Source organism: Erinaceus europaeus, chromosome 17 (assembly GCF_950295315.1).
Source record: "Erinaceus europaeus chromosome 17, mEriEur2.1, whole genome shotgun sequence".
Classification (NCBI taxonomy): domain Eukaryota; kingdom Metazoa; phylum Chordata; class Mammalia; order Eulipotyphla; family Erinaceidae; genus Erinaceus; species Erinaceus europaeus.
The window spans coordinates 25,054,886-25,076,435 of NC_080178.1; the positions used below are offsets into that span (position 1 = coordinate 25,054,886).

At 44.0% G+C, this 21,550-nt stretch overlaps 1 protein-coding gene across 3 annotated transcripts in view; it reads right to left on the bottom strand.

Annotated features, from left to right (window-relative positions):
* Positions 1 to 18,734: 18,734 nt before the first annotated feature.
* Positions 18,735 to 21,550, bottom strand: part of PRR5L (proline rich 5 like) — a 97,678-nt gene continuing 94,862 nt past the window's right edge. For all 3 annotated transcript variants that reach the window (XM_060176589.1, XM_060176588.1, XM_060176590.1), the window contains one exon: positions 18,735 to 21,436. In XM_060176589.1, coding sequence (XP_060032572.1) covers positions 21,048 to 21,436 — 389 coding nt within the window. In that variant the 3' untranslated portion in view covers positions 18,735 to 21,047. The remainder of the gene's footprint in view (positions 21,437 to 21,550) is intronic.

The following is a 21,550-nucleotide window of genomic DNA, read 5'->3' on the forward strand; positions in this document are numbered from 1 at the left end:
AGCATGAGGTCCCAAGTTGGATTCCCGGCAGCACATGTAACAGAGTAATGTCTGGTTCTCTTTCTCTCTTCTCTCCTTAATAAATAAGGGGCCACCTGGCACACCTGGTGAAGTGTTCACATTACAGTGCACGAGGACTCAGGTTCAAGCACCTGTTCCCCACCTGCAACGGGGAAGCTTCATGAGAGGTGAAGCAGGACTGTGGGTGTCTCTCTGCCTCTTTCCCTCTCTAGCTCCCCCACTCTTTTCAATTTCTCTGTCTCTATCCAATAATTAATAAATAAATAAATACATTTTCAAATGAATAAGTAAATAAATAAAAATCCTTTAAAATTAAACAACTAATAACATGCAGTTTTATTATATTAACTTATTTTTAAAATTTTTATTATTATCTATTTATTTATAGGATAGAGACAGCCAGAAATCGAGAGGGAAGGGGGAGATAGAGAGGGAGGGAGACAGAGAGACACCTGCAGCCCTGTTTCACCACTCATGAAGCTTTCCCCTTGCAGGTGGGGACCAGGGTCTCAAACCTGGGTCCTTATGCCCTGTAACATGTGCACTCAACCAGGTGCGCCACCACCTGGCCCCATTAACTTATTTATTAATTGTTATTGGGGAGATTAATGGTTGGCAGTAAAATGAGTTGATGATACATGTGTGAAATTTCTCAGTTTTCTATAAAGCATCTCATCCTCAGCTGAAGTCCTTCTCTGCCATCATGCACCGGGACCTGAGAGTTCCTCCTTCTAGAGTCCTTTACTTTGATGCAATACATCGGTTAACTTAATTCCCCCCCCCCCCCCGCCCCAGGGTATTGCTAGGGCTCCGTGCCTGCACTAGGAATCCACTGCTCCTGGCAGCCATCTTTTTTCCATTGTTGTTGCTGTTATTGTCATTTTGCTGCTGTTGTTGAATAGGACAGAGAGTAATTGCAAGAGGAGGGGAGAAGGGGAGAGAAAGACAGACACCTGCAGATCTGCTTCACCACTTGTGGCGAGACCCCCACCCCGCAGTTGGGGATTGCGGACTTGAACTGTAATCGTTGCACAGGTCCTTGCACTTCAGACTATGTACCGCCCAGCGCCTTAATTAACTTAATTAAAAAAAAAACTCACTTCATTGTTCAAGTTTATCTGTTTCTTAGTTATTGATAATAGCATCATCTACCACTTAATTTTTGTGTGTGTGTGTGTGTGATTAACAGTTGGATACAAGATTATAAGACTTTTTTTTTTCCAACTATGACACCATCTCCCCAGGCAATAACCTGAATCCACCTGCATATTAGATGTCAAGCTCAGGCAAAAACTAGTAAAGTAATGGGCCCCTTGGAATATATCTAAAATAGACCTATCCCCAAATCTTCACCTGCAATATTCTTGATTTTAGGTTCATGATTAGTCAACAGTTTGTTTGGCTTTATATGTTAACTCTTTTCAGCCACCAGGTTCTAGATGCTACCATGATGCCAACCAGACTTCCCTGGGCAGACAACCCTACCAATGTGTCCTGGGGCCCAGCTTCCCCAGAGCCCTGCCCCACTAGGGCAAGAGAGAGACAGATTGGGAGTATGGATCGACCTGTCAACGTCCATGTTCAGTGGGGGCAGCAATTACAGAAGCCAGACCTTCCACCTTCTGTACCCCATAATGACCCTGGGTCCATACTCACAGAGGAATAAAGAATAGGAGGAGGGGCCAGGTGGAGCTCATCTGGTTGAGTGCACCTGTTACAGTGTGAAAGGACCCAGGTTCAAGTCCCCAGTCCCCACCTGTAGGAGGAAAGCTTCACAAGTGGTGAAGCAGGGCTGCAGGTGTCTCTCTGTCTCTCTATCTCCCCCTTCCTCTCAATTTCTGGCTGTCTCTATGCAAAAAATAGATAAAGATAAAAAAAATCAAAGTCTGAGTCCTAATACAAAGTTTAAAAAAGAATAGGAGGAAAACTATCAAAAACATAACATCCACACAAGCACTGAAAAAAAAAAAGAATAGGAAAACTATCAAAGGAGAGGGTTGGATACGGAGTTCTGGTGGTGGGAATTGTATGGAAATGTACCCCTCTTATCCAACAAGATTGTAAGACTAGAGGGTGTAGTTCCGCACTGCATCCACCACTAGTGTACTGTGGCCCCACAAATAAGTTTTAATTTAAAATAGTTTTACTGAGATACATTTCACCTATTAAATCCAACAGTTTTCAAGACATTTATACACCTAGAGTCACACTAATGGGGCTGCACTAAAGGTGGTACTGCATCTGGTAGAGTACATGTTATGATGCACAAGGACCCTGGTTCAAGCTGGGGGTCTCCATGTGCAGAGGGGCAGCTTTAGGATTGCTGAAGCAGCACTTGAAGTGTTTCTCCCACCCAAGTACTAACCAGGCCCGACCCTGCTTAGCTTCCAAGATCAGACGAGATTGGGCGTGTTCAGGGTGGTATGGCCTTTAGAATGTTTGCATTCTTGTGATAAAAATCTGATACTTAGTTACAGTTAATCCCCATTCCTAGTCCCTGCCCCCAGGCAATCTATTTTATGTCTCTACAAATTTGCCCTTTTTGGACATTTCATAGAAAGGAAATTGTACCAAATGTGATTTTTCTGGTTCTAGCTTCTTATTTTTTGGCAGTTTTATTAGTGATTTAATATTTATTCACAAAATTATAAGATAATAGGGGTATAATCTCATAATGTTCCCACTATCAGAGTTCTGTTTCTTCATCCCCTTCACTGGAAACTGCAGTAGTTCTCCCAAGGTTGCATATAGATATGGTTTGATTTTTCATATATCACTATTTATTTATATCCATATCTATATTTTTGCCCATTTGTCTACATTCCTGCCTTCAGTTCCTTTCTTTTTTAAAATTATTTTTTTTATTTTTTATTTTTATTTTATTATTATTATTTTCTCATTTATTTATTTATTTTCCCTTTCATTGCCCTTGTTGTTTATCGTTGTTGTTGTTATTGCTGTCATCGTTGTTGGATAGGACAGAGAGAAATGGAGAGAGGAGGGGAAGACAGAGAGGGGGAGAGAAAGATAGACACCTGCAGACCTGCTTCACCGTCTGTGAAGCGACTCCCCTGCAGGTGGGGAGCTGGGGGCTCGAACCGGGATCCTTATGCCAATCGTTGTGCTTTGCGCCACCTGCACTTAACCCGCTGAGCTACGCCCGACTCCCCTTCTGTTCCTTTCTAAGTAACATCTACATGCATTACTATTTCAGAGTGTGACTGTCGTTCCTTTTTTTTCCCTCTTCTTTCTGATAAAGGAAACAGTGCCTGACTTCTGGTGTTTTCCAGATTTTCTTCCCTTTCTATGATAGTACAAAAACAAGATTCCTGGTGACAAATATTTCAGGTCCTTGCAGAAATGGGATTCAGAGCCCTCTTGTCTTCTTCCCCTACCCTTTACCTCTCTGGGACTATGAACCCAAGTTCTTTTTAGGGTGCAGAAGTTAAAAGTTCTATCTTCTGTAATTGGTTCTCTGCTGGACTTGTTGGCAGGTCAATCCATACTAGGTCTGCCTTCTTTTACTTAGTTTAAGTATTTGAAATCAGCCGATTATTTATCCTGTGTCAGTAGTTTGCTCCTCTGACTGCTAAATGGGATTTCACTGTGTGTAAATTGCTTTCCTTGTCAATACATTCCCCAATCAATGGATGAGCAGATTGCTTCCACTTGGGGGTGATTACACATAATGTTGCTACTTTCACTCGTGAATTCACCTACCCAGAGACAGCTTAAACCTTTGCTGTGCTGTATATATGTGTGTGTGTGTGGGTGCACACGCGTGCTTATTTTCATGTTTTTTCATATTTTTCTCCAATCCAGCAAGGTAGGCACAATTAGATGCACTTTCAAGGCTTGCAAAGCTTTCCTTCTGCAGATAGGGACCAGGGGCTTAAATCCAGGTCCTCGTGCTTGGTAACATGTGAGCTCAACCCAGTATGCCAGCACTCTACGCCCTCACCCCCAATTCTGTAGCAAGTGATTCAAGTACAATCATTTCCTCTCATCTAGCTCTTGAGCCCATGCACATGGCAAGGCATGTACCCATCCAGGTGAGCTGCCTTCTGGCCCTGACTTGCTTTGGAAGTTTTCCTATCAATATTGGCACCTTCCCAGGAAGTAATAAGAGGAGCAATTAAAGACAAGAGTATCTGAGAGAAAGTACCCTCCTGGTAACTTAAGGGTAAATGGGGTTCCAGTCCTAGTTTGTCCACTCTAGGAAGTGCTTCATTTTGTGGTTTCCTCTACCCCATGACAGATCCTACTGTCTTGTCAGACTTCTCCCCCCCCACCAGCCCTCCCCTGCAGGCATGCTGAAACTTGTGGCTGAGGCTACATCCAACAACGACAACAACAATAAAACAACAAGGGAAACAAAAGGGAATAATTAAAAAAATATTAAAAAAAAAGAGTTCAGGCAAAATTAAGTTTGAGTCTGTTTTATTTTTTTTTCAAGGGTCAGAGTCTCATATATCTGCTCTTACACTGCTCTTGAACTGATTTTTCATTCAGATGGGGAGGTGGGAGGGGCAGGAGAGAGACACCACAGCACTAGACTTCTCTTGGTGTCTGGGCTCCTTCTATCTAATAGCAGGCTTTGAACCTGGGCCATTTACCTGGCAAAACTGCCCTACCCAGTCAGCTATCTCTCCAGCCCAAATGTGATTCTTGTCTAGTTGTGTGATCTTAGGCAAATCCCTCTGTCTCTCTGAGCTCCAATTTTTTTTTTCTCTTCTAGTGGGAGTGATAAGCTTCACTTCATAAAATTGCTCAGCAGATTACATGTAATACTGAATGTGAAATATTTATGTTGGCACCTGACATACAGTTGATGGCAATAATGATATTTTTGTGTTATAATAACTTATGTTTTACTTTTGAATTGACCTTTTGTCATTATGAAATTTTCGGGATACTGAATAAACACCACCAAATTAATTTTGCTGACTATATATTTTATTCCATCCTACAGTTATCAGTCTGTTTCCTAAGATTTAAAGAATGTCCCTTATAAATATCATAATGCTCTCTTTTTTCTTGATAGGACAGAGTGAGATTGAGAGAGGTGGGGGAAACTGCAAATGAGAGAAAGAGAGACACCTGTAGACCTGCTTTCACTGCTTGTGAAGCTTCCTCCCTGCAGGTGTGAACCAGGGGCTTGGTGACATGTGCTTAACTGGGTACGCCACCATCCAGCCATCATAATGCTCTGCTTAAATCTGGTCTTTGTCTTTTTCATGTGAGTGTCTAGTCCATTCACATTTAATGTAGTTGTGTTTAAGTCTGCCATCTTGCTACAAGGCATAGTCCTCACTCCTACTGTGTGGCCTTTCTGGAGTCTCTCAGTCAAACAACTAAAGTATTTGTCAAATTCCCTCTATTTCAGTGGGACTCAAACCTCTCTCAACACTATGAAGTAACATTTGCTCTTTAGCTTTCCAGTTGCTGACTTCTTTTGGATTCTCTGTCGTTTTCACTGCATGCTCAACTTAAGAGACTGTCAATATCTTGAGAGGAACGTGGATACAGATTTCTCATTCAATCTATCATTTCCCCTTCAAGTTCTGGCCACTCAGGCAGGCTTAAATTTTGATCTCTCTCTAGTGAGACTGCTGCTTTCTGCTATCCCCCTATTCCCATTCCCCACCCCAATCAGCTATTTGGGAAAATGCCCTTGGGTATATCCAGGATGGATATGAAGTTCAGCTCATGTGTTTCTTTCTCTTAGAGATCATAGCTGCACTGAGTGCTCTCCAATTCCTTCAACCAATTGCTTTGTGTATTTTGTCCAACTCCCATAATCATTTTAGCAGGAAGACAATCTGATACAAGATCTTCCCTGTGGTCATAATCAAAAGGCTTACATCATTCCCATTTATTGAGGGTTTCTCAAAGCTATTTTTGAGTGGGTAGAAAAAGTTTCTGGCTGGCAATGGACTTGATCCGTAGAGAATGGAATGACCTCAGAAGTTGGATGACAGACAAAGCAGTCTGAGACTTTTAACAGATATCAGACTGATGCCTAAGTATTTGTTAAAAAATTATGTGGTTCTGGGGGCTGAGTAGTAGTGCAGCAGGTTAAGCACAAGGACTAGTGTAAGGATCCCCACTTGCAAGGGGGGTCACTTTGAAAACAATGAAGCAGATCTGCAGGTGTCTATCTCTTCCCCTCTCTGTCTTCCTCTCCTCTCTCAATTTCTCTCTGTCCAAAAACAACAGCCATGATAACAATAATAATAACAACAAGAACAAGGGTAACAACAAGGGCAACAAAATGGGAAAAATGGCCTCCAGGAGCATTGGATTCATAGTGCTGGCACTGAGTCCCAGTGATAACCCTGGAGGGAAAAAGAAAGGAAAAGAAAAGAAAATTATGTGGTTCTGAGAACATGAGAAGAAAAGCTTACTTCTAAAGGTTAACTGAAGAGTTAGAAAACTCACATAAGACAACTGCCTACTACGTCACTCCTTTCTTTCATTCATTCATCTTTTCTTTCTTTCTTTTTTACTACATCATTTCTTTCAGCATCATATCTTTTAGTTTATGAAGTCATTGAACAATCATAAGTAGCAACCAGTGTCCACTGGATTCTAACAAGAGTCACATATACATCACCAGTAAATTCAAGGACATTGAGAAGCAATCACCAAAATCACTTGAAATATTATCTAGAGTCCCAGGGATTGGGTGGTAGCACACTGGGTTGAGTGCACATAGTACAAAGCACAAGGACCCACGCAAGGATACCAGTTCGATCCTCTGCAGGAAGGATCGTTTGGGTTGCATTGGATCGACCTTCTCGTGGTGCATCCCGTGAGTACCCATTCATTGGGGAAACTGACGATCCTTCCTAGCCGACTGAATCCACATGGATCCCAGTCACTTTCAAAGCCAGCAACAAGCAGCTCCTGACAGCTTTGCTGTTGACTGGCTATGGAAGAAGGGCAAACGCTAGAAGAAGAAGAAGGGCGGAGGGGGACCTGCTTCACAAGTAGTGAAGCAGGTCTGCAGGTGTCTCTCTCTCTCTCTCTCCCTCCCTATCTCCCCTTCCCTCTTAATCTCTGTCCTATCCAATAATAATGAAAAAGGTAACCAGGAGCAGTTGATTCACAGTGCTAGCACTGAGCCCCAATGACAATCCTAAAGGATATATATGTGTATGTGCATGTGCATGTATTTGTGTATATATATATTATTTAGAGTTCCTAGCTGGGGATGAGGAGACTCATTCTGGACGCCTGTGGCTCTAGGTCTTGCACCCAAAATAAATTTCTGGTAGTGAGCCACCTTAGTTAGCTGTGTTGGTTACTGCCTTTAGTGAGAATGTTTTTTCACTTCTGGTTCACCACTGAGGGCCTAGTCAGGGCACAAAAATCACAGCCGTCATTTAAAGAGAGAGAATTTATCGATCAGGCACTGGACACATAAAAGAGCAGTGGTGCACGCAGAAGTGGCAATTACAGAAAATAACTGCTTCCCCCAGAAGTGGGGACACCCAAGGAAGAGCCTGAGATGACTGAAATCTAAAGGGCTGGGGGAGGAACCTTGTGAGCTGGATTTCAGATTTCAGAGGAGACCCTTTGACCTAGAGCAGCCTTCTTGCAAGGTGGATGCTGAGGCCGGACCCGAGAGTGTGAAAACCACTGCATGCTGCAGCTAGCCACAACTTCTGGGTCCACAGTCTCCTCCAGGTGAAGTTGACCGGCAGCATGCAGAGATAAGCCTGGCTTTTCTCATTCCACAACCACTCACCCTAGTAATCCTCGACCACCTACCTTGGCAGAGCCTATCAGAGATCCAGCTAGGGAAGCAGAAATGCGATGTGTAGAATCTGGGTCCCTAAATCCCCAAATACACTGAATTTTCATTTTAACATTTTCACATTCAAAGGAAGCTGTGACTTTAAACGAAAAGATGTTATAACAAACGAATTTTTCACATAGACTAATTGGTATGAGAGTTGAGGGTTTAAAAAATTTTTTTTAATTTACATATTTATTGGATAGAGACAGAGAGAAATTGAGAGGGCAGGGAGAAGCAGAGAGGGAAAGAGACAGAGAAACACCTGCAGGACTGTTTCACCATTTGCGAAGCTTTCCTCCTGCAGGTGGGGACCAGGGGCTTAAACTCAGATCTTTGAGCAACCAGGTGCACCACCACTTGGTCCCAAAAGTTGAGTTTTTTGTGACAGATTTCTGATCACAAGCATCACTAAAGTTTGTAAAGACTACAGCCTTTCTAATAAGAAACATTTGTATCCATCCATCCATCCATCCATCCATCCATCCATCCATCCATCCATCCATCCACCCACTCACCCATCCATCCATTTATTCCCTTATTCTCCAACTCACTTATTCCAGTTAAGGCTCAGTGGTGGCCAGAACCTATTCACATAACTAAGGCTACATTCATAGTCACTTTCTTCCCCACCCTCCCGACAAGACAAACACCACCACCACCACCACCACTCAGCTGGGGCAAATTAAGACACATGCATGAAACTAACCAAAAACATTTCTGGAATGCAGTAGGAAACCTGAGTTGCTGGATAAAGCCCACAGAGACATGGGGAGAATGTGTTGAGTCCACATAGTGTCCCCAAAGGAATTTTTTTCTTCCATTCTCTTCAACATTATGTTAGGGTGGTATTCAAAAAGCAGTTGTATACCAAGGACTTGAAACCAATAATAGTTTGACAAGCCACACACTGAGAAGATACAGGTTTTATTTTTTATTATTTTATTTTATTTTAATTTCTTTATTGGGGAATTAATGTTTTACATTCAACAGTAAATACAATAGCTTGTACATGCATAACATTTCCCAGTTTTCCATATAACAATACAACCCTCCACTAGGCCCTCTGTCATCCTTTTTGGACCTGAAGATACAGGTTTTAAATGCAGAAATATTTCAATTGAAACCATGGTACTGATTATTTTTTAATTTATTTAGTTATTGGATAGAGACAGAGAGCAATCGAGAAGGAAGTGTACATAGTACAAAGCGCAACGACCGGTGCGAAGACCCAGTTTAAGCCCCCAGCTCCCCACCAGCAGTGTGGAGCAGGTCTGCATGTGCCTATATTCCCCTCCCTTCTCAACTTCTCTCTCTCCTATCCAAAAAATCGAAACAATGGCCATAGGAACAGTGGATTTGTAGTACAGGCACCAAGTCTCAAGAAAGAGACTTGAGGCAAAGAGAGAGAGAGAGAGAAGAAGGAGGAGGAGGAGGAGGAGAAGGAGGAAGAGGAATGGGGAGACAGAAAGGGAAAGACACTTAAAATTTTTTTATTATCTTTATTTATTTATTTATTTAATAGAGACAGCCAGAAATTGAGAGAAAAGGGAGTTGTAGAGATGGGAGAGAGGCAGAGAGACACCTGCAACACTGCTTAACTACTTGCGAAGCTTTCTCCCTGCAGTTGATTCAAACCCAAGTCCTTGCATATTGCAACATGTGTGCTCAACCAGATGCGCCAGCACCTGGCCCCAAGAAAAACACTTTTAGTTCTGCTGCATTGCTTGTGAAGCTTTCCCTCCTACAGGTAGGGACTGAGGGCTTGAACCTGGGTAGATCTGTATTTTAACATGTGCACTAAACCAAACCCCAGCACTAATATTCTATGTTAGAGAGAAATCTATGCATGTTGGGTGTTTTACACATGTCACACATTTAAGAAAATAAAGTTATTGGGAGTTGAGTGGTAGCACAGCTGGTAAAGTGCAGGTGGGGTAAAGCCCAGGTGGCACAAAGAGCAAGGACCAGCGTAAGGATCCCGGTTCGAGCCCCCAGCTCCCCACCTGCAGGGGAGTCGCTTCACAGGCGGTGAAGTAAGTCTGCAGGTGTCTGTCTTTCTCTCCCCCTGTCTTTCCCTCCTCTCTCCATTTCTTTCTGTCCTATCCAACAACAACATCAGTAATAACTACAACAATAAAACAACAAGGGCAACAAAAGGGAATAAATAAATATTTTAAAAAGTCTAAAAATAAAAAGAAAAAAAAGTTATTATAGTGATGGTTTTGTAACCACTTTAAAATGTAGAACTGAGTTATTAATTTAGACTTATGAATTTTTTATGAGGACAGCTAAATTTGAGTATAAAAATACTGGAAGTTCCTCTTATTGATAAGATTATTATTAGTTTCTATAAGAATTTAGGACTAAGGAAGATTTTTCACACTGTCAGAAACACTGAAGTATTTTAAAAAGCAACAAATAAATTTATAAATGCATTTAAAGTATCTGAACTGCTGAGCTAAGCTTGTAAATAGAACAAAGCATTACTAAAAGGTTCAGCCAAAGTTATTGCTGAAAATCTGCTGATTTTAAATACAATAATAAAAATTTCAAACAGAACTTAAAGGTCATTTAAAGGACTTTAAAATTTGTATCTTGGGGGCCAGGAGATGGCACACCTGATTGAGCGCACGTTAGAATGTTTAAGGACCCAAGTTCAAGACCCCATCCCCACCTGCAGGGGGAAAGCTTTGAGAGTGGTGAAGCAGGGCTGTAGGTGTCTCTCTGTCTCTCTCCCTCTCTATCACACCCTTCATTCTTGATTTCTGACTGTCTATCCAATACATAAATAAATATAATAAAAAAAATTTTTAATTGTATCTTAAACTAAACATTGACTTTAATATATATATTACCAGAGTACTGCTCAGTTCAGGTTTAGGGTGGTGCTGGGGATTGAACCTGGAACCTCAGAGCCTCAGGTATTGCAATCGTTTTGCATAATCACTAATGCTATCTCCCAGGCCCTGTGTGACTTTTCAAAATTTTTCTTCTGGAGTACTGATCAGATTGGGTTTATGCTGGTGCTAGGGATGGAAGCTGGGACCTTAGTGCCTCAGGCATGGAAGTTTTTTGCATAACCATTACACTATCCTTGGCCCACTAAACACTGACTTTAAAGATAAATTATTAATTTACAGGTTATTCAATTATTACTAATTCTTAATTTATTAGAATATCATGTAAGCCTAATTTAACCCATTAATTTTTAATAAAAATTTTAATTTTTTAAAAGTATTTATTTATTGGATAGACAAAGCCAGAAATTGAGAGGGAAGGGGGTGATAGGGAGAGAGACAGACACCTGCAGCACTGCTTCACCACTCGTGAAGCTTTCCCCCTGCAGGTGGGGACCAGGGACTCAAATCTGGGTCCTTATGCACTGTAACATGTGCACTCAACCAGGTGTGCCACTACCTGGACTCTTAACTCATTAATTTTTAAAAATATTTATTTATTTATTTTCCCTTTTGTTGCCCTTTTTTTTTCTGTAGTTATTATTGCTGTTCATATTGATGTCATCGTTGTTGGATAGGACAAAGAGCAAGGGAAGACAGAGGGAGAGGTAAAGATAGACACCTGGGGACCTGCTTCACCGCCTGTGAAGGAACTCCCCTGCAGGTGGGAAGCCACGGGCTCCAACCAGGATGCTTAATGGTGGTCCCTGCGCTTCCCGCCACCTGCGCTTAACCCGCTGCACTGCTGCCCAACTCCCAACCAATTAATTTTTAAAGGAAGGGCTGAACCATGGCACACCCATTAGAGTGCACATTTTACTGTGCTCAAGCCCCCAGTGTCCATCTGCAGGGGGAAGCTTTACAAGTGGTGAAATAGTGTTGCAGATCTCTCTCTCTCTCTCCCCCTATATCTCCCCCTCCTCCCATTTTCTCTCTGTCCTATCAAATAAAAAAAGGAGGGGTGAGAGAGGGGGAAATGGTCACTAAGAGTAGTGGATTTGTTGTACAGGTACCGAGTCCCAGTGATAACCCTAGTGGCAAGAATAAAAAAAGAAAGGAAAAAACTGGAAATCTTTTTTATTTTTTTTAAAATTTTCCCCCTTCTGTTGCCCTTGTTATTGCTGTTGTTGCTACTGTTGTTGTTGCTGTTGTTGTTGGATAGGACAGAGATAAAGAAGAGGGGAAGACAGGGGAGAGAAAGATAGACACCTGTAGTACTGCTTCACTGCCTGTGAAGTGACCCCCCCCCCCCACCGCAGGTGGAGAACCGGGATCCTTACACCAGGCCTTGTGCTTTGCGCCATGTGCACTTAACTCGCTACACTACCGCCTGGATCCCCCTGGAAATCTTTTGCGCAGAAGTGTTGTTTTCGACGGGTTATGTTGTTTTTGCCGGGCTGGCTTCACGGGCGGGTAACAGACGACCCGGGATTCATGGCTGGGTTGTAGGCAGTATCTCTTTATTCATGCAGGACACAGCACAATCTAAGATGAGCTAAGTTAAACTCAAAGTACAGTACTGTAAAACTCACAATGCTGTCTTTATATATACTTGCCAAGTAAGGTGGAAACAGGATGTGACATAGAGAGAGTGGAGAGAAAAGTGACTGGTGAAAATCAGAGTGTGACAAAGAGGGGGCAGATTAGGCGAGAATCCTATCACTGAACCACAAATGCCCTGGAGGGAGGGTGGAACTTGTTAACAGTGGTTATGTAAATAGAATGAAGTGGTTATGTAAATATAATAGTGTTAAGCAGGGGGGATTTAAACCGAAACAGAAGGGGTCTCATGCATACCAACACAGAAGAAATTCATTGTCCATTACAGCAGAGTTCCTCTCAGACCTACTCTATACCCATGAATTTCTAGATATGACTGAACATGAGGAGATGATCTCTCTGGAAACCCTGAAACCATCTCCCCTGGTAGCAGGGAAACTAGGTTAGTTTGACTTAGCTGTTCTCCTTTCTCATCTCTGATCAAGCCAGGGCACCTTAAGGAATAAAGAGGGATGACCACTAGACTTAGGCTCAGTTTCCAGCTCCAACCCTTAAGGATCTCAAGCCTCAGTTTTCCAATCTGAAAAATTTGGGGGAGCAGGGCGGGTGTTGTGATCATGGAGCCTCGTGCTCAGCACACTAGGGCAGCAGACTCTGAATCTCTCTTGTGCTGGGTTCTGATATGGGGAGGGCTGAGGGGATTCAGGCAAAGAAGTTCTTGGCTGAGTACATTGGCCTTAGACATTTCCTCTTGCTTTTTCATGGCTCTGCCATAAATAACAGGAACTCTCTCCCTCAGGCCCCCAAGGAATTTCTCACCACAGAAAGCAAGCCAAGAAAGAAGCTGGCTCAGGAGCAAAGCGGCAGCCTTGTGATGGGGTTAACTCCCTGTAAGGGATGTGGCAACCAAGGTTGGAGAGGAAGAGGAGGGGCTGCAGGGAAGGGCCAAGACCTGACTCGTGGCTGTGTCCACAGGTCACCTGGCCACTAGCCTCCATGGAATCATGATTAGAGAGTAGCTTGGGACAGGTTCATGCCAAGGAAGAGAGAGAGAAGAAAAGACAAATAACTTCCACTGGAGATCAGACTTTCACTAGCCCATTAATTCTTTGCACATGACATAGGAAGTTTCCTGTATCCCTAGCTCCAAGCATGCAGGCAGAAATCCTGTAGATCCTTGCCTGGCAGGAGCAGCACCTAAGAATGAGCTGCAGCAGGAATGGCTCCTTCTATCTGGAGAAGAGTCAGGAAGAGCCCCAGCATGAGGGAGCAGCAGAGGTCCACCGGAAAAGAAACACAGTACATGAGGCTGGAAAGGCAGATGGAGGCCAGTTTGGGAAGGACCTGCAAGTCAAGTGTGGATTTCACTAGAAGTTAGAGGATAGTATTAAGCAGAGATTGAATTTTATTTGACTTTACTTTACTTTATTCAGGGTTTAAAAAATTTATTCATTTATTACTTTTAATGTAATTTCCTTTTTCAAAATTTTTTATCTTTTTTTTTTTTTTTTTTTTGCCTCCAGGGTTATTGCTGGGGCTCAGTGCCTGCACCACAAATCCACCGCTCCTGGAGGCTATTTTTTTTTCCCTTTTGTTGCCCTTGTAGTTTTACCCTTGTTATGGTTATTATTATTGTTGTTATTGTTGTTGGATAGGACAGAGAGAAATGGAGAGAGGAGGGGAAGACAGAGAAGGGGAGAGAAAGATAGACACCTGCAGATCTGCTTCATTGCTTGTGAAGTGACCCTCCTGCAGGTGGGGAGCCCGGGGCTCAAACTGGGATCCTTACACCGGTTGTTAAGCTTCCTGCCATGTGCACTTAACATGCTATGCTACCACCAGACCCCCTTTTATCTTTATTTGTTTACTGGATAGACACAGACAGAAATCTAGAGAGAATGGGTGATAGAGAGGGAGAGAGACAGAGAGACACCTGCATCCTTGGTTCACCACTCACAAAGCTTTCCCCCTGAAGGTGGGGACCAGGGGCTTGAACCCTGGTCTTTGCACTTTATAACATGTGCACATAACCAGGTGTGCCACCACTCAGCCCCAGTGTTGTGATTTCATTTCTTTTCTTTCTTTCTTTTTTTTTTTTTATGAAGGAGCTAATGTTTTACATTGCAATCATTGACATATGCATACAATTTCATTATATAGTTGGCCTTCAAAGTTTTCTTCCTATCTTCCCCTCCCCTCCCTTCCCAGAATCCTTTGCTTTAGTGCAATACACCATGGCCAGTCCATGTTTCACTTTGTGCTCTCTCTCCCCAAAGTCTTTTCCTTTGGTGCAATAAATAACATATTTACTTTTTAAAAAAATATTTATTTCCTTTTGTTGCCCTTGTTTTATTGGTGTAGTTATTATTGTTGTTGTTATTGATGTTGTCATTGTTGGATAGGACAGAGAGAGATGGAGAGAGGAGGGGAAGACAGAGTGGGGGAGAGAAAGACAGACACCTGCAGACCTGCTTCACCGCCTGTGAAGCGACTCCCCTGCAGGTGGGCAGCCAGGGGCTCGAACCGGGATCCTTATGCTGGTCCTTGTGCTTTGCGCCACCTGCGCTTAACCCACTGTGCTACTTCCTGGCTCCCAACATATTTACTTTATAAGAAAATGAGAGCTCTGTGTCACTAGCATATAAGGTGCTGGGGAGCAGACTCACCTCCTTGGCCATAAGAAGTGAGCTGAAAACATCTATATGGGTGGATAGAGTCTGGAGAAAAATGCAAGAATTAGGAAGCCCTAAAGATTAGATGGGTTGTGGCCCAGGAGGTGGCACAGTGAATGGGGCATTGGATTCTCAACCATGAAGTCCTGAGTTCGATCCCTGGCAGTACATGCACCAGAGTGATGTCTGGTTCTTTCTTTCCTCCTATCTTTCTCATGAATAAATTCTTTGAAAAAAAAATCAGGTGGGTTGGTTGAGGACCTGACAGGCATGCCAGATAGGAAATACAAGGAAGAATTGAGAGGGAACCCCAGATTATCTGAGAGGATCTGGATGGACTCCATAGAATCACAAGATTGTTAAAAAGCAGGAGACGAAATGCTGGGAAAAGCAATCAAAAGAACATGACCAGGGTCGGGCGGTGGCGCAGTGGGTTAAGCGCACGTGGCGCAAAGCACAGGGACCGGCGTAAGGATCCCGGTTCGAGCCCCTGGCTCCCCACCTGCAGGGGAGTCGCTTCACAGGCGGTGAAGCAGGTCTGCAGGTGTCTGTCTTTCTCTCCCCCTCTCTCTCTGTCTTCCCCTCCTCTCTCCATTTCTCTCTGTCCTATCCAACAACAAAGCAACGTCAACAATGGCAATAATAACCGCAACGAGGCTGCAACAACTAGGGCAACAAAAAGGGGGGAAAATGGCCTCCAGGAGCGGTGGATTCATGGTGCAGGCACCGAGCCCAGCAATAACCCTGGAGGAGGAAAAAAAAAGAACATGACCAGCAGTGCACTTGTGCAATTAATGACTCACTACCACCAACCACCCCATCTTGGGGATGCACATCTCACTGGTTTTTCTAGCTCCCAGAAGCCACACATGACCAAATTCCTGAGATAAATGTGTTGCTAACAGCATCTGGATGGCGCACGCGATGAAACGCAGTGCAACCCTCTATAATGTATTGACTTTTAAGATTTGGGGGACAAATGTGGAAAATGACTTGTCCTGCAACTGCCCAAGACAAAACTGTCTGTTACGTTTTCTTGGCTACTGAAAGTGTAACCAATATGGAGTGATCTGTTTGTCTCTCCTAGTCTTCTGAATATTGGAACTGGTTTTAGATTATACCTGGGGTTTATGATCCAACAGGGGAAGCAGGACATAGACTGGTATAACCTGGAGAGTCACAGAAGATGGAGGAAGGAGGCCACAAGCCAAGGAATGCAAATGATCTTGAGATGCTGGCTCAGGCCAGAAGACAGACTTTCAGTGTTTCTCAAATGGAATGCAGCCCAGCCAATACTTTGATTTAAACACAGTGAGACCTGAGTCAGAGTTCCGACCTCCAGAACTGTGAGAGGACTCATGTGTACTATTTCAGGTCACTGGTTACTTGGTATGCAGATTGTATGGTTAGGTCTTTATCACTCAGTTCTTAGCTGGAGCCAGGTTATAGAGATCTTTGCTAGGCTCCCTACTAAAACGTCCCTGGGGTCTGGGTGGGGTGGTGCAGCAGATCAAGCGCACATAGTACAAAGTGCAGGGTCCCGCACAAGGATCCTGGTTTGAGCCCCTGGCTCCCTACCTGTGGGGGGAGGGGGGTTGCTTCACAAGTGATGAAGCAGATCTGCACGTTTATCTTTTCTCCCCCTGTCTTCCCCTCCTCTCTCGGTTTCTCTCTGTCCTATCCAACAACACCACCAACTGAAAATGGAAAAAAACGGCCCCAGGAGCAGTGGATTCGTAGTGCAGGCACGGAGCCCAATCAATAACCCTGGAGGCAAATCAATCAATCAATCAATCAATCAATCAATCAATCAATAAAACAAAATGGCTCTCATTACCTCCAAATCACTGTGTTTTGCATTTGATTTGACTTAGTGTTGTTCATTATCAGCAAGGCAGGTGTGGACCTGCTTGCCAAGCTTCTTCTATTAGCCTATAAGTTCCCAGGGAACTGACACCTTGGCTTTCTATCCCCAGAACCACAAAAGGTGCCTGGCACACAGTGGCAGCTCCACATCTCCACCGATGGGGAGATGTGTAGATGGATGAGTGAATGTAATGGCACACCAGCTATTATAGGAGATCGACGAAAGAAGCAGAGTCCATGAGAACAATTGGCCAAATTTACTCTCTGGAGGTTCAACAAAAAGTGGATACACTTCCCTCTTCATCCCCTCTGTCTCTAGGATGGCCCATTAGTTTGGGTCATGCCTCTCTGAATGCTCTAGCTGAGCCTTCAGAGCTCTTTGGCTGATGCTGTTTCAGGCCCTCTAAAAAATAAACACAGGGCCAGGGGGTGGTGGTGTATCTGGTACAGTGCACACATTACCAAGCCTGGGTTCAAATCCCACCCCCACCACATGCAGAGTGAGCTTTCCGAGTGGAGGAGTAGTGCTGCACATGTCTCTCTTTCATTCACTCTATCCCTCCTCTCCTCTAAATTTCTCTCTCTCTCTCTCAAAAACAAAAATAAAGGAAAAAAGGGGAAGGGGGGGCGGGAAGGAATGGCCACCAGGAGTAGTCAATTCAGCATGCAGTCACCGGGTCCCAGGGATAAACCTGGTGACAACAAATAAATAAATAAATGTAAATATGGTTGACTGTTGAACACAAGTTTGAACTTCCAGGGTTCACTTATATCAGGGTTTTCTTGTACACAAATAACTAACAGTACTGAAAAATACAGTACTGTAAGTGTCTTTTCTCTTTTATGTGATTTTTATTTTTTATTCAATTATTTAAAATATTTTTAATATTTATTTATTTATTCCCTTTTGTTGCCCTTGTTTTATTGTTGTAGTTATTATTGCTGTTGTTGATATTGCCATTGTTGGATAGGACAGAGAAATGGAGAGAGGAGGGGAAGATAGAGAGGGAGAGAAAGATAGACACCTACAGACCTACTTCACCACTTGTGAAGCTCTCCCCTGCAGGTGGGGAGCCAGGGACTCAAACCGGGATTCTTATACCAGTCCTTGAGCTTTGCGCCATGTGCGCTTAACCCACTGTGCTACCGCCTGACTCCCAAATCTTTTAATTTTATTTATTATTGGATAGAGAGGGAAGGGTAAGGTGGAGAGGGAGAGACAGAGACCTACCTGCAGCCCTGCTCCATCATTTGTGAAACTTTCCTCCTGTAGGTGGGGACCAGGGGCTTGAACCTGGGTCCTTGCACACTGTAATGAGTGTGCTTAACTAGGTGAGCCAGTGCCTGGCCCCTTTTGTATGATTTTTAAATAACATTCTTTTCTGTAGCTTGTTGTAAGAATACAGTATGTAAGACTCACAGCATATAAAATCTGTAATAATCAACTTGGTGTTATGTCTAATGCTTCCAGTCAAAAGCAAGTAGTTAAGTTTGGGAGAGCAAAGCTGAAAGTTTGCATCAGTTTTTGACTGCTGGGGGTGAAGGGCTCAGTATCCTTAAGCCCATGTGTTCCAATTCTATTATAAATTCCCTCTGCTAAACAGAATCAGAGGGGAATATGTGCCCATGAGTAAACAGGAAAGTGATCCCTTGCAGTTCAACACTCTTAGGAAAGAGTCCAAGCTGGCTTGTTCAGAGCTTTCTAGGCTCCACAGAGAGTGATGTTTCTCCAAGAAATGACTTACCAATACAGCCAGGGAAAGATGGCAAACAAAACCTCCTGGCCGAGGGAAGGAGGCTGCCTGGGCCTGGAGTAGAAACAGGGAGAACAGAAACAGGGAGTGTGAAGACAGACTGCAGAGAGATCTAATGGGCTGCAAAGTCAATCAAGACACATAAGTCAGGACCAGGGGAACATGTACAAAATGATGTTTATTAAATCCGAAACCAGTAACAGGAAAGGTCTTTTTGGTTGTGAGCTCACTCTGAGTTCAGAGTAGTGGTCGCTTCCTGCCATTAAACCTCAGCCACAAGAAGATCTTTGCTTTGTTGTTGTAACAAAAATGAATCTTCATCTCCACCAGGGGAAGGAAGGAGCTTAAAATGCTACAGCTATCACTGTTGCAATAGCACTGATGGCTAAAATGCCCATAAACATTAGTATAAACTTTTATGTATAGTCTGAAATATTTACTATACAAATGCCAGGTGTGTACAAAGGTGAAGATGCAAACAAGCCATCAGCAGTCAAGTGCACTGGGACTGTACCAAGTTTCCATTTTCAGCCTACGAGCTGACATATTAATGGATGACTGTTGTCCTAACCAAGGGCAGGTAGCATACGGAAAATGCTTTTTAAGATGTAAGCATCACGAATATTGTAAGTAAACCCAAGCATGACTAGTTATTCTGCCTGGGTCAGTAAACACCAGTCCCACATGTTAAGTGCACTAATAAGGACAGAAGCGATCAGTCAAGTAATTGTGTTATCTACTGATGTTCTATCTGCTAATGCTTGTTAATTTGTAGACTTTAATCAGCACATACATAATTAAAAAAAAACATCTCCAATCTATTTGGGGGCATTTCTCTTCTTCACTCTCTAGAAGGATGGACATGAAAACATTTAAAACAGTTTCCAAATAACGAACCATCAACCGCACAACTCTTGAGTGAATTATTTCAGATCTTCACCCAAAAGGAAAATACTACCAAAGCTTCCAGGAGCTTTTAAGATCATTCCCCCATGTCCCCACTCCACCCCTGGGCAGTTCCAACTGTCCTCAGACTCATCTCTGTTAATGCCTTTCTGCCATACTGGAAGCTCCGCTGGCTCACAGCTCTGACCTTTCAGTTTCTTTATACTAGCAGGATACTAGATGGTGTCAGAAGATCTAGGGGAATCTTCTCTCTCTCTCTTTCCCCCTGGAATTATTAGTGAGGTCAAAAGGTCATTACAAAGAAAGAACAGGGGTCTTAGGTTGGTCAAAAGCCCAGATCTGGAGAGAACAGTGTTAAGAACACAGGACATTACCATAACCTGCTGTCCCAAATAGCTTTGAGACCTCACGTTAGAAAATTCTAGGCACTTCTGGACACTTCTTTAACCACAGGGAATAAATATCTCTCCAGAAGGTCCTGCCCTCGTTCTCCCAGTCCATGCCCCAGTAGAGTATGACTGGACTGCTCAGCTGACAAGTGAGTCTCCCTACCTCAGTCCTCAGTGCTGCACTACCCATAGACCATCATGATACAATCAGGCCATTCTGGATTTAAGTCCAGCTACTCCCCACCACAATCACTTTCACCCTGAGCTATTTCTCATCTCCTTTCAGGGGAATGAGGGGGGATGTCACTTATTTTTCAGTTTGAAGAGACACACCCATTGGAAATGAACAGTGCAAAATCCTACGTGCAAAGATTTGCATACCCTATTTTTTTTTTTTGAAATGACACATATTTAAAAAATTCAAGTCAAACCCAGGAACAGACTAGTTGGGTGGTATCAGTTGGCTTCTCACCCATAATAGGAAAATGGTCCCTGTCTGAAATGAGGAGGTGCTGATGAAGGCACCAGCTACTCCACTGGGGAGGCTAGTTCCCTATGTTGGGGAGGAAGCCTGCAAGGGAAACACAGAGGCTTAGTGGAAGATGGGGTTTCTCCTCTACTATGAGCTAAAAGCTTTTGAGGATGTGGCATGTATGAGCTGGAGAGACCCTCACCCAGCAGAAGGGCTGCTCCTCCCCACTGATTCTGAAATAGAAATTAGGAAGGTGCATTCCTAGCACCTTGCTGGGCAAGGCTACTGTGTGCTTCCAGTCTGCATAGGTTTGGGGAGGTGGGACACTCTTCACTATCCCTTTCTACCTACAAGTCTCTCATCTTAGGAACTTTGCAGCCAACTCCTTGAAGGCTTTGCACACAGCAGTGCCAGTGGCCCTGGGACAGGTTCCTGCAAGAATGAGGCAGGAGACAAGGCACTGGGGCCAAGTAGGCAAGGGTGGATGTCAGAAAGTGGACATTAGACAAGTGCGTCTGTGTGGCTACAAGGAGGTGGCTACTGTCATGGAAATGGAGAGGTGTGCAACAGGGATTTCTTCCAGGGCACTGAGACCAGCTGGGCTCCAGAGAGAAATAAGGCAGCATTGCCCAGAGGTGGTCTGTGAGGGTCCAGTGGTCCTCATGCTGGTTGCTAGGCAGGAACTGGCAGGACTCAGTGTGGAAGCTCAGCTGAGGGATGAACAGTTCAGCTCCGAGTCCTCCTGGTTGCCCCTGACCCCTTCCTCCAGCTCATCGGGGCTGTCGGTGATGTTGGGCTCGCTGGTGCACTGCCGGTGAGGTGGGGAGAAGCTGGGTGGCAGCAGCAGACACTTGTCCTCATCACTGGGCTCCTCCCCCAGGCCTGAGTGCATCATGGTTGCCATGGCGAGCAGCTGGATGTCTGAGTGGGCATTGGCCACTGTGTGCCTCCGGACGCTGCCGCACTTCTCCAGGTAAGCCTCCCCCTCTTGCTCTGTCAGCGGGGTCAGTGCCATCTCATTCAATGCCGCGGAGGCCACCGAGGAGCCATAGCTCAGGAGAGTCACCTTGGGCCGGACCCTGGAGTGGCGCCTGGCTGCAAGAGAGAAACCAGCAGAGGTTGTAATGGCAGAGGCGACTGGGGGGGGGGGGGGCGGTCAAAAGCTCCGGATCTATTTGGGGGAAGAGGAAGCAGGTGCTCCGTCACCAG